At 55.8% G+C, this 11,435-nt stretch overlaps 1 protein-coding gene across 1 annotated transcript; it reads right to left on the bottom strand.

The window, feature by feature from the left end:
- Positions 1-11: 11 nt before the first annotated feature.
- Positions 12-11,344, bottom strand: TMC4 (transmembrane channel like 4). Its single transcript, XM_044256621.1, has 15 exons — positions 11,237-11,344; positions 10,514-10,727; positions 9,018-9,163; positions 8,522-8,754; positions 8,317-8,438; positions 3,906-4,053; positions 3,169-3,336; positions 2,779-2,942; positions 2,398-2,524; positions 2,028-2,125; positions 1,554-1,737; positions 1,140-1,270; positions 887-1,042; positions 367-445; positions 12-269 (listed from the first exon to the last, which is right to left on the bottom strand). The coding sequence occupies exons 1-15, from the start codon at positions 11,298-11,300 to the stop codon at positions 201-203; spliced, it is 2,103 nt and encodes a 700-aa protein (XP_044112556.1). The 5' UTR covers positions 11,301-11,344; the 3' UTR covers positions 12-200.
- Between the last annotated feature and the right edge of the window lie 91 nt (positions 11,345-11,435).

Genomic DNA, 11,435 nt, shown 5'->3' with positions numbered 1-11,435 from the left:
GTCACGAGGAGTGCTCTGAAGCCTGAGCTTCCTTTATTGACGCGAGAAGATTTGCCGGAGAGTGAGGGACCTGGCAGGGTTGGGGAGCTCCAGGGCCCCGGAAATCTCCGAATCCCAGGGCTGTGAGGGCTTGGGGTCTTGTCCAGTTCTCCCCTCTTAGAGACGACGTGCCGGAGACTTACAAAGGGAGGCTGGGGAGGTCAGAGAGCCCCTCTGGCCGAGCTCAGGGCCACGGCGCGCTGTGCCAGGAAGACCTTATTCCGCGCCTCCTGAGTAAAGGGTAAAGAGAAGTAGAGGTGAGACAGACCTCCCCCGCTACTTCTTTCTATAACCAGGACCTCTTCCCACCAACCCAGTCTGGCTCACCGTCTCTATCTGGCGTTTGAGCTCAGAGATGAGACGTCCGTAAGAGTTAGCCAAGGCCAAGGTATATGCCATCAGGATGCTAGAGGAGACAAATGGAAGCCAGAACGCTCTTGGAGTATCTTCAGGGTAATGGCTCCTTAGAAACCAGGGATCCGGACCCCCAGCCCCACCTCCCTCAGACCCAGGAGACCCTGTCCCCCCAGCTCCCTCCTCCTCCCTCAGACCCAGGAATCCAGAGCTCCCAGGGGTCTCCTCCTCTCTCAGACCCAGGAGTCCGGACCCCCAACTCCCTCCTCCTCCCTCAGATCTAGGAGTCTGCACCCCCTAGCTCCCTCCTCCCTCAGACCCAGGAGTGTGGAACCCCCAGTTCCCTCCTCCCACAGACGCAGGAGTCCAGGCCCCCCAGCTCCCTTCTCCCTCAGACCCAAGAGTCCAGGACCCAGCCCCCTTCTCCCTTGGAAACAGGCAGTGGGGTCCCCAGGGCACACAAACTCAAATCCAGGAGTCTGGGCTCCCTCACCTGGAGATTAACAGAAGAGGCACGGCAAAAGCCTGGGTCCCCAGGAAAAAGAGAAAGTCCTGGACGGTCTGCGGGAGGGTGTAAATAGACTCAGGGATGTGGGCCCAGATGGACGACTGCCCTCGGAATGGACCGCACAGCTTGGAAGGTGGGATCCTAAAGAGCGCAGAGACAGGCAGTGTTCAAGGATGGCGGCGATTCAGAATCCTGGATGAGGGTGGAGGGGGCGGGGGCAGGCGCCTCTCACACTTACAGGAAAAGGCTATAAAGCACGGGAACAGCGGAGATGGCCAGACCCAGGAGAAGGACCAAGGGGAAAAAGAAATTCACTGTGGAAGCCCGAAAGGTGCGGGAGGCCGGGGAGCAGGTGGAGAAAAGGGTGAACTGTGGCGAGAAGGAGACACAGGACTGTGAGTCCTAGCCTGTCCTTTTTCATCACACAGGAGTCCTGGCCCCTTCTCAGTCAGGAACCGCAAGGCTCTAGTCCTTTGCTGCCATCAGACCCGGGAGTTTGGGTCCGCTCTTCCCTTGGACGGACAAGTTAAGACGCCCTAAACTCCTCCTCCCACATCTAGAAGTCTGTCCTCCAGACCCCTCCTCTTTCTAGTAGTTGGGGACCGTTGCTTCCATCCTCCTCCAGGACCCAGGAATCCGCCACACTCCTCACCTTCTTCAAATAGAAAAGTAGCAGGAACTTGACCGTGTTGAGCAGAGGTAGTAAAGGGCAGAAAAAACTCCCTACCCAGACCACCGTCTGCGCGTAGATGAGCCCGAGCACCTCGTCGGGCACCTGGAACTCCTGGGTTCCCACCACACGACCCAGCGCCCCGGGACAGAGGCCGCAGAGCAGTCTGGGGGCGGGACAGGGCGGGGCCGAGTCAGAGGCGTGGTGGCCCGCATTGCCCCGCCTCTGCCGTCCCGCCCACCAATCGGAAGTCAAGATATCGAATAGGCGTGCGGCTTTCAAAGTCCTGGAGTGGGTGTGTCCAGAGGTCGACCCCAGTGGGCTAGAGGTAGGGGCTGGGGCAGAGGGAAGTAACTAGGTAATGGAGGGGAGGGGTCTGCGGACATAGGGCAAAGAGATGGAGCAGAGGCGGGGCTAGCAAAGGGGGTGGGGCACTGTGAGGGGCGGGGCTCTCACTTCCGTGGAAACTGGATGAGCAGCATGACAGCCAGGCCAGTAAGCAGATCAAACAGCAGGAGTTTGTACATCTCCTGCCCCAGCCGAGTCTCCCAGCACTGAGGAAGGAAGTCATGGGTCAGAAAGAACCTCAGGACCCTGGCATCTAGAGGCGCAAGCATCCAGGTCTCCAAATCACAAGCGTGTGAGATCCTAACAATCCTTTCTCTGGGGCAGGGGGGCCTCAGTTTTTTTGTTTTGTTTTTGTTTTTACCATCTGTACCCTTGTCCTCAATGGGAGGGTGTTCTAGCACCTTAAACTCCTCCTTCCTCTCAAACCTGGAGTCAGGACCCTCATAGACCCAGGATTCGGGGCCCCTCTCCTTCTCACCGGTAGTTCCTTGTAATTGTAGCCACAGGTTTTGCACTCCTCAGCCTCAGCCTTGCCCCCGCAAGTGATCTGATTCCAGAGAGAGAAGAGCAGAACGAGCAGGGAGGCCAGGCGGAGAAACACGGTCCTGGCAAGGGGAAGGGAAAAGGAATCAGCACTGACCAGTGCTCACCCGAAACCCGCCACCTGCAACAGTGTGGAACACACGGTTCTCCCCACTTCACAGATGAAGAAACCTAAGCTCTGTGAACAAGAATCAGGATTTGAATCCAGATCTCACTGGGTCCAGAATTCTGGGGATTTCCGTGCCTTATGTATTAGAGCCAGTGTCCTTCAGGCCAGCCCTGCCATCATCCCCAGCACACCCCCAAATGCTAGAACCTGAGCAGGATAAAAACAATCTGGCGGCTCCTGGTGTAGCCCTCTAGTGGGGCAATGAGCTTGAACACAGGTGGCAGTAAGAAGTTGACTCCAGAGATGAAGATGGAGGGAAGGTAATCCACCCCAAGCTTGAGCAGTGGCATCTCCTGGACAAGGGGCATCTCCTGGGAGAGAGGGACCAAGCAAAGAGACCCTAGGGTTCTGGTCCTTCAGAACCTTGCTGAACATCCTCCCCCAGCCTCTTCCTCCAGCATCCCAAAGTCCGAGTTCCAAACATACACCCCATCCCTCTTCCTAAGATCCTAAGGAATTATAGACTTCAGTCCCTTTTAACCTTGGAAGTGTAAGTGCTGGAACCACAGGACCCTTCTCCCCCAGGACCCTCCACACCTGCAGATCCACAGTGGCCCCTGTAGCCCAGTAAACTCCATAGAAGGCTGTTCCCAGGAGTGCAATCACCAGCAGATTGAGCAGGATGCGCACCGACCACACCCAGGCTTGCTGGCCCAGGGTCCGCACCGCAGCCTGGCGCCGCACCACAGCTTCCTCCAGCTCCACCTGAGGCCAGGAAATTGTCCATTTGGGCTCAATTCCCCCAGGTCCTACAGAGGCCTTCTATCAACCTGAACTGATACAGCAACACCCCTCTAAGGAATTCTACAATCCTTGTCACAGTGCCTCCTTTGGTCCTCTAGGGGACAACTTAGATACCCCGGCCCCGCCCCTCCACAGCCCCACCCACCCACCCACCCAGCACTCCACACCCTGCCCCCTCAAGGCCCCACCCAGTATCCCCCAAGCCCCGCCCTCTGAAGGCTGAGCTAGCGCTCCACAGCCTGTCCTCCCACGCACCGCCCCCTGAGGCCTGGACCTGTGCTCGGTATCCTGCCCTCCTCACGCCCCACGCCCTGAGGCCCAGCGCTCATGCCCTGTACGGAATTCCAGTTTTATCAAGCTCCTTCTGGCAGCTTCCGGCCCCGCCCCTTCCCTCTCACCCCCCCCACCCCCGCCTGCTTTTTCCTAGACCCTTCCGGCGTTTCTGAGCCCCACCCCCTCTCGGGGCCCCGCCCACGTACTTGGCCCCGCCCCCTCCCTACCTGCTTGTACACCCCCATCCCTAAGCGCACCTGCAACTCGTAGAGGATGCTGCGCTGGCGCAGCCGCACGTGCGCATCCCCACAGAGGCCGAAGTCCCAGGCGGTGAACACCCGGTGGCTGAAGCTGGTCAGGGCCCCTGACTCGGCCAACAGCGTCTGTTTGAGTCCTGACACGGAGCTAAGGGAGGGGAGAGCCAGAAGACAGGGTGTGGAGGGTCAATCATGAGTGCGGGGGCACCCCTCTTATGGGACACACGGGGAAATGAATCTGAGGACCTTGAGCGTTGGGCGAGCTGCCACCTAGCAAAGAAAGAGTCAGAGACCAAGAGAGAGATTCAGGGGCCGACTCGGGAAGACAGACACCCAGCAGATAGCGACAGAGCTCCAGAGAAAGGGGCACAGGGACCCAGAGTGAGAAAGACAAAGACCCTGGGGAGAGACACATTAAGAAGGGAGACTGGGAGACCAAAGGGGGTAGGATTCAGAGAAAGGGGGACAGTAAACGAAGGCAAGAGGTCTAGAGAGAGGAATCAGAGAAGTCTAGAGAAGGGGGTAGAGGAGGAAGGCCCAGAGAAAAGAGGGGAGATCTCCAAGGGGTGGGGCAAAGACCCAGGGAGGGGACAGAGAATCAGAGAGAGGGGAAAACACGGAGAAAAGTGGGCCAAGAGGCTCAATGCCCTGGTGCAAGCCCCCAGCCTCTCCCGAGTGGATGATTACAGATGCCTGCTCCCTAGTCTCTGATTGCACCTGCGCCCTCTTGAATCCATCCATTCTGTTCATACACCAGTGGAACCTTCTTTTTATTCAGATCAGATGGTCCTGCCCTTTAAACCCTCTTTTTTTTTTTTTAAAGATTTTATTTATTTATTTGAGAGAGAGATACAGTGAGAGAGAGCATGAGCGAGGAGAAGGTCAGAGAGCGAAGCAGACTCCCCGTGGAGCTGGGAGCCTGATGTGGGACTCGATCCCGGGACTCCAGGATCACGCCCTGAGCCGGAGGCAGTCGTCCAACCAACTGCGCCACCCAGGCGTCCCTAAACCCTCTTTTATAGCTTCTCCTTGTCCTTGAAAGTTAGACTCCTTCGTAGCACAGCCAGCCAGCACGCACCTGATCTCGACCCCACCTAATTTCTGAAACTCAAATACTGTCCCTGCACCTTCTCCTCATCCTGGCCTTTCATAGCTCAGAACACTCCAAACCTCTTCTCACCACAGGGCCTTTGCACATGCAGTTCCTTTTGCCTGGAATGCCCAGGTCTTAGTTGCTCACCTGACTGGTTCCTTCTCTTTCTGTTCTCTACTTACGGGTCACCTCTTCAGTCCTTCACTGACCGCTCCATTTAATGAGGGTTCTTACGCTTTCTCTATCCCAGGGGGTGACAAACTACAGCACCAGATTTTGTAAATAAAGTTTTATTGGAACACAGCTGCTGTTACTTACTCTCTACAGCTGCCTTAGTCCTACAACAGCAGAGTTTAATTGAGACAGAGACCGTATGGCTGAAAAATGAACAAAAATATGAACATGTTTCTTATCTGGACTTTATCAGCAAAAAACTGCTGATCCCTGCTCTCTCTTCCCCATCATATCCTCCCATTGGTTTTCTATATAGTACTGCTCCCGAACAGACATCACTGACTTGCTTTTTAACATAAAAGTTGCTTTCTATCTCTCTCTCTGTTCATCTCTGCTCCTGGGTGGTGAGGTGTACCCAGGTAGGGGGACCTCCATCTGATGTCCCAGGCATGGCATCAGGAGACACTCCACTTTTTCTAAGTCCTTGGTTTCCTTCTTGATCACAGTCCTGCCCCTGGAGGAACTCCCAGTCTTGCTCGAATGCCAGTGTGTCCCAGATCTGTGCCTATAGTCCAGACCCATCTGCAGAACCCATGTGTGCGACCACCTACTCACTAGTCCCTTGGCTTGTCCAAATGCCACTTCGGGATCAACCCACCAAAGCCACAATCCCCACCGACGTGGTTCTCTCTATAGCTCTCCCCTTCACGGCGGCCGCAACGCTGCCCTTCCAGGTGTGCAGGCTCAACACCGGTTGGTCCTCACTTCCCACCCTCTCCATGCCCCACCTCCAAGCAGTAGGGAACCTTCTGGGCTCTACTCAGCATACATCCAGAGTCTCCCTTTTATATGAAGGATAGAACAGATGGAAGCGGTCCATGGTGTGAACAGAAAGGATGGGATGGGGGGAATTCAGGGGGAAATGTGGCAACCTGAGGTCTTGAGGGGGCTTCTGGAGGCTGGTCAGGTATTATTTCTTGATACGGATGGCCACATACCAACCTCTGTTCTTGGGTTTCTGCATTTTTCTGGATATGTGAGATACTTTTTAAATGGAAAAAAAAAAACACAGACAACGAATATTTGACAAGGGAGCCCACACACTCAGTGGGAGGGGAGGATAGTCTTCAACAAATGCTGAGGAAACTGGGCAGCCATACACAGAAGAATGAAACCGCTTCCGCTTACACCACTCACAAAAAAAAACTTGGAACGGATTAAACACCTCAATGCAAGACCTAAAGCTGAAAAGTCCTAGAAACAGAAATGATGGAGGACCTCTTTGACCTCTGCCTTTGGACAGGACACCGAGAGCGCAAGCAACAAAAGTAGACAGGGGCAAGCGGGGTGACCCCACACATCAGATCCGCCATGCAGCAAGGGAAACAATGCACAGAGTGAATACAAATGTGCCTGGGGAATAGGAGAAAATATTTGCCAGTCCTGGCAGTGGGGATAATAGAAAAAAACACCGAAAAAGAACATAGACAATATCCAACAGCAAAAAACAATTTTTCAAGGGGCCGAGAAACTGACTAGACATTTTTCTGCAAACATCTAGAAGGTCAACGGGTGCTTGAGCAAGTGTTCATCATCACTGGTCAGCAGGGACGTGCCCATCAAACCCCAATGAGTGATCCCCTCCCACCTGTCGGGATGGCTCTCATCAAGAAGGCAAGACATAACACGTGTTGGTGAGGACATGGAGAGCAGGGAACCCTCTTGTACTGCTGGGAACGTAAACTGGTGCGTCCCTGTGGAAAACAATATGGAGGTCTCCCTCCCCCCCAAAAAATGATTTAAAATAGAGCTGCCGTATCGTCCAGAAATCCCACTTCTGGGTATGTATCCAAGGTTAATGAAAAGAGGATCTCAAAGAGACATCTGCACCCCCACATTCACCGCATTACCAACAGTAGCCAAGATACAGAAAGGACCTGATGTCTCCTGTCTCCCAACACTGGCTAGAGATGGAGGCAATCATGTTGCAATATATAAATGTATCAGTTCAACACTTTGTATGCCTTAAGCTTACACAATGTTATTTCTGTCCATTGTACCTCAAGAAAGCTGGGAGGGGGGAGTAGAAATTCAATTAAAAAAAAAAAAAGAAAGAAAGAAAAACCCAAAATCAGCCACTGCCACCACCCTGCTCCAAGCAGCCACCGTCTCCTGCCTGGATTGCAATACCTTGTAACAATTCCACCTGCCACGAGCTTGTCCATCCCTTACCCCCTTCCCTTCCTTCTTCCCTTCTTGCTTCTTCTCCCTCCCTCCCTCCCTCTTCCACAGAGCCAGAAAGGAAAAATCATTTATAAAACCTAAATCAGATCAGGGTGATCTTCTGCTCAAGGACCTGCAGGGAATCCCATCTCCCTCCAAAAGCCTCTAAATCCTTTACAGACAGCAGGTGCGTCTCCACCAGCTCCCCCACCCCTTCTGCCCTGGGCCCACATGCTTCCCAGGGCGACCTCCAGCACACCACCCTGCTCCTGCCTTGCTCTGGCTGTGTTCTCTGCCTGCGATGCTCTCTGCCCGGGTATTTACTTGACCGATCCCTCTCCCTCTCAACGGCTTTGTTTAGAGGTCTTGTCTCAATGAGGCGGCCCTGGGCACCTAATAAGACAGCAGCCCGCCTCACCTGCTGTGTCTAGAGCCCTGATCACCTGCTAACATGCCCCGTCACTGACTCATGTATGGATGGCTGTTAATCACCTGTCTCCAGCTTGTAAACTGTCAGCTCCACGGGGGCAGGACTCAGTCGGGTTTGTTTCTTGTCCTGTTTTGCCCACTGTCTAGAACACTGGCCGGCATATAGTAGGGGCTCAAAACGTATTTCTTGTGGGAATGAATGAACCACCCCAGTTTGTTTCCCATAGAGCACTCGCCCCTCCAGAAAAGAGGTGGTCACTTTGCTCGGCTACTATCTTACTTTCCCCTCCTAACCCCTAAGCCCCAGGAAGGATAAACAGCCCATCGTTGTTCCTGGTCTTTAGCATGTATGAAGCATTTTTAAGTGTGATTTCAAGTCCAACTGAGAGAAAGGGATCACAGAGCAAGACTCCAGATCCTTGGGGAGGGGTCTTCTCCCAGCACTAGTCTCTGCCCAGCTCCCCGGGGCCCCGGGGGACCGGTGTTACTGACCGATGAAGGATGAGCAGCAGGTCCAGGAGGCCAATGACAAAGACAGAGCATAGGTAGGTGACTGCCAGGTGTGGGCGGGGTGGGTAGAACCCATAGAAGAGAGGAGACCATTCTAGAAAACCCTGCAAAGGGAAAGCACACCATGCAGTTGGGCGATCAGAACTGGGGGGCCCTGAGGCTCAGAGGGGCTCTCCCAGGGACGCACCTCTCCTGAGAGCAGGTTGAAGAGATGGGTGGGGAAGGCGACCAGGCCTTGGAGGTTGGGGTCGTAGAAGCCGCAGGGTGAGGAGCCGTTAGGGCCCGGGGGACCCGGGGGAGTCCCTTCCAGCCAGGTGGGAAGCAACGTCATGCAGGCCTTAAGTATGGACGCCAGCAGGTTGAGAAGCAGCAGGAAACGCAGCAGGGAGAAGTAGGACTCCGTGCCCGCGCCAAACTGGCCTGCAGGGGGAGCCAGAGAGGCCTGGGGCTCCTTTCCGTGTTGGGAGTCTGGGGCCTCCTCCCTCAGACTGGGGCATCCAGGCCCCCAGACCCTCCTCCCTCAGACCCGGGAGTCCAGACCCCAGCCCCCTCCTCCTCCACACCCAGGAGTCCAGACCCCCAGGTCTTTCTCCTTCAGACCCAGAGTCCAGGAGCCCAGCCCCTCCTCCCTCAGACCCGAGAGTGGGACCCGCCCCAAGACACCAGCCTCAACCCCACTGCACCCCCGATTCTCTTCAGTGTCCACGCCCAGGGTTGCAAGGTGTGCAGGCCCGCCTTCATCTTCTCCTTGGACCGCCGAAGCCACAGGGCCCACTGCTCGCCTCTGGAACCCGATTTCTGAGTCCTCTGGTCCTTGGCATGGCTCTGCCTGGTAGGGAAACAGATTCAGAGCAGAATATAAAGGGCCCAGCAGCCCCAGCTGGACACCACCCAAACGTAGCAACAAGGCAAGAGCGGGACCAGGAAGTAAACGGCAGCATATCGGTGACTGGGGATACTCCGGGCCAACAGGAAGAGGCACAGAAGCCCGGCAGGGTACTCAGACTGCAGGGATCCCCGCACAGAGCTCCGGGCAAGCACGCAGCCTGCCCTGTAGGGACACACTCGCCGGTGGCAAAGTGCCACAGGAAAACGAGAGCTCATCCTAGAAGTCTGGGAGGGGACACTGTGGGGAGAAAGGGGGTGATACGGGGCATGTGGGGTGCCTCTGGGTTCCAGGGAGGTGTCTCTTGCCCTCCGTGGAGTCTGCCTGGGAGCTCACCATGGGAACACTCTCAGTGTATACACAATACCATGTACACTTTTCTGTAGGCAAACGTCATAAAGGGAAAGAAAAAAGGAAGGTATGATCCTGTGATTTATAAATATGTATCTGGTTTCTGTCCCTGTCCCTGGCAAACCCCTGGGATGCCCTAAGTGATGCGATAAATGTGTCTTTTGTAAAATAAGTGAGGTGTTTTTGGACCCCAACTGAGAGTGGGGGCCGGTTGCTAGAGGACCTCTCCCGCAGCTGCAGGAAGAGAAGCAGGGCTGGGTGGTGCATACCGTCACTAGTGGCCAAAGATTTCACCAAGCATGGCTGTGTGACAAAACACCCTAAACCCCCAGAACAATGGGGTTCGGAGAACAATTTCCAGACACATGACCCCATTCTCAGAAGGCCTTCGCACCTGCTTCTTAGGTTCTGCTGTTTCTGGGAACATATGGTATCCCACAGGTATTCCCCACTTGCCCGAAGTTCCCGTGCTTTCTTTGTTTTCAGGAAAGACGCACAGGACTCTGCTCTATGCAGAGCAGGTTTATGGAAGGTTTGCTAGGACACTGTGCTTGGGATAGCGGGGGGCACCTCTCAGTGCTGACCTAGCAGCCAGCACGTTCATTGTTTCCCAGCCCGGCGAATCATGCAGACCTGGGAGGGAAAGAAGGAAGAGTCCGGAGGCAGAGACAGACTTACTGTAGAGAAGGAAACACGAAGAACAGATTTCAGGCCCAGGGAGAAAGAGCCTGAGCAGAGACCGAGACTGTGAATCTGGCCGAGGGAAGAGTCCCAGTGTCAGGGAGACAGGACTTCTTGGAGTCAGAGAAGCAGAGACATGGGCATGGGCGAAAGATGCCAAGAGAAGCAGGGAGAATCGGACAACCCAGTAAGAAGGAGACACAGCGCCAGCAAGCCTGAGGATGGCCCTCACCTGGCTGGGAGGTGGGACAAGAGACTCACCTGTGTGCCCGGCGGGCCTGCAGGGGCCAGGGCAGTTCCCGGGAGGGGAGGGGCTCCTCCAGCTCCTTTTGGGCGGCTTCTGCGATGGCCTGGATATTCCTCTCTCCATCTTCTTCCTCCTCCTCCGATGCCCCCCATGGCAGAACCCCAGGGCCTCGGTACCGAAGGGTAGCGGCACTGGGGAGCTCATTCAGCACAGAAGAGAGGGACGGGCCTGGGGCAGGACAGCAGGGGCTGGGAGGGCGTAGGAGTCCCAGCTTCTGCTCCCTCCTCCCTCAGACCAATAGTCCAGACCCCCAGCACCTCCTCCCTCAGACCCTGGAGTCCAGGCCCCCAGCCCCTCCTCCCTCAGACCCAGGAGTCCAGACTCCCAGCCCCTCCTCCCTCAGACCCGGGAGTCTGGGCCTCATGCCCCGCAAGCACCCAAATGTGGGCCCTCTAGGCCCCTACTATCTCAGCACTGAGAAGCCCACTCTTCAGCTTCCTTTTAAAACTTATTCAGTTTTTGAATTTGGCCCCCCTCCCTTGAAACTGGAGTCTGCACCTCCAGAATCCTCCCTAGGACCCCCATCCTCTGGTTCCCCTCTCCCTCAAAACTACAAGGAATTGAAATCCCTCCCCCTTTTGCCCTCTGGACCCTGGAGTTCCGGCCTCCTTTCTCTGCCTCCCTCAAGATTTCCACCAGCCCCTGGGGCTGGGTCCCCCACCCCCCCACTCCCGCACCTGCTCTGGCTCCCCGGGGGGGCGGCCACCCTCCAGAGGAGCCCCAGGCCTCTGGTTCCCACATCGGGCGCTCTTCCACAGCCCCAGGTGAAACTGCTTCCGTCTCCAGCGGCCAGCCGGGCGGGGACTACCCCAGGGAATGCAGGGACTGGGGCAGGTCCGTACCTGGCCACCAGGTGGCTGGGGGCGGGGAGTACCA

This window comes from Neovison vison, chromosome 7, assembly GCF_020171115.1.
Source record: "Neovison vison isolate M4711 chromosome 7, ASM_NN_V1, whole genome shotgun sequence".
NCBI classification, from domain to species: domain Eukaryota; kingdom Metazoa; phylum Chordata; class Mammalia; order Carnivora; family Mustelidae; genus Neogale; species Neogale vison.
This window is presented reverse-complemented; position numbering and strand designations above follow the sequence as displayed.

Bases quoted from the DNA above. Each gene is read 5' to 3' on its own strand.
- TMC4 (XM_044256621.1), bottom strand. From the start codon at position 11,300: ATGTGGGAACCAGAGGCCTGGGGCTCCTCTGGAGGGTGGCCGCCCCCC. The intron at 8,755-9,017 runs GTGCAGTGGGGT...CTCCCCCTGCAG, and splicing joins GACACTGAAGAGAATCGGGG to GCCAGTTTGGCGCGGGCACG. The intron at 446-886 runs GTGAGGGAGCCC...TGTCTCCTCTAG, and splicing joins CCTCTTCTGTTAATCTCCAG to CATCCTGATGGCATATACCT.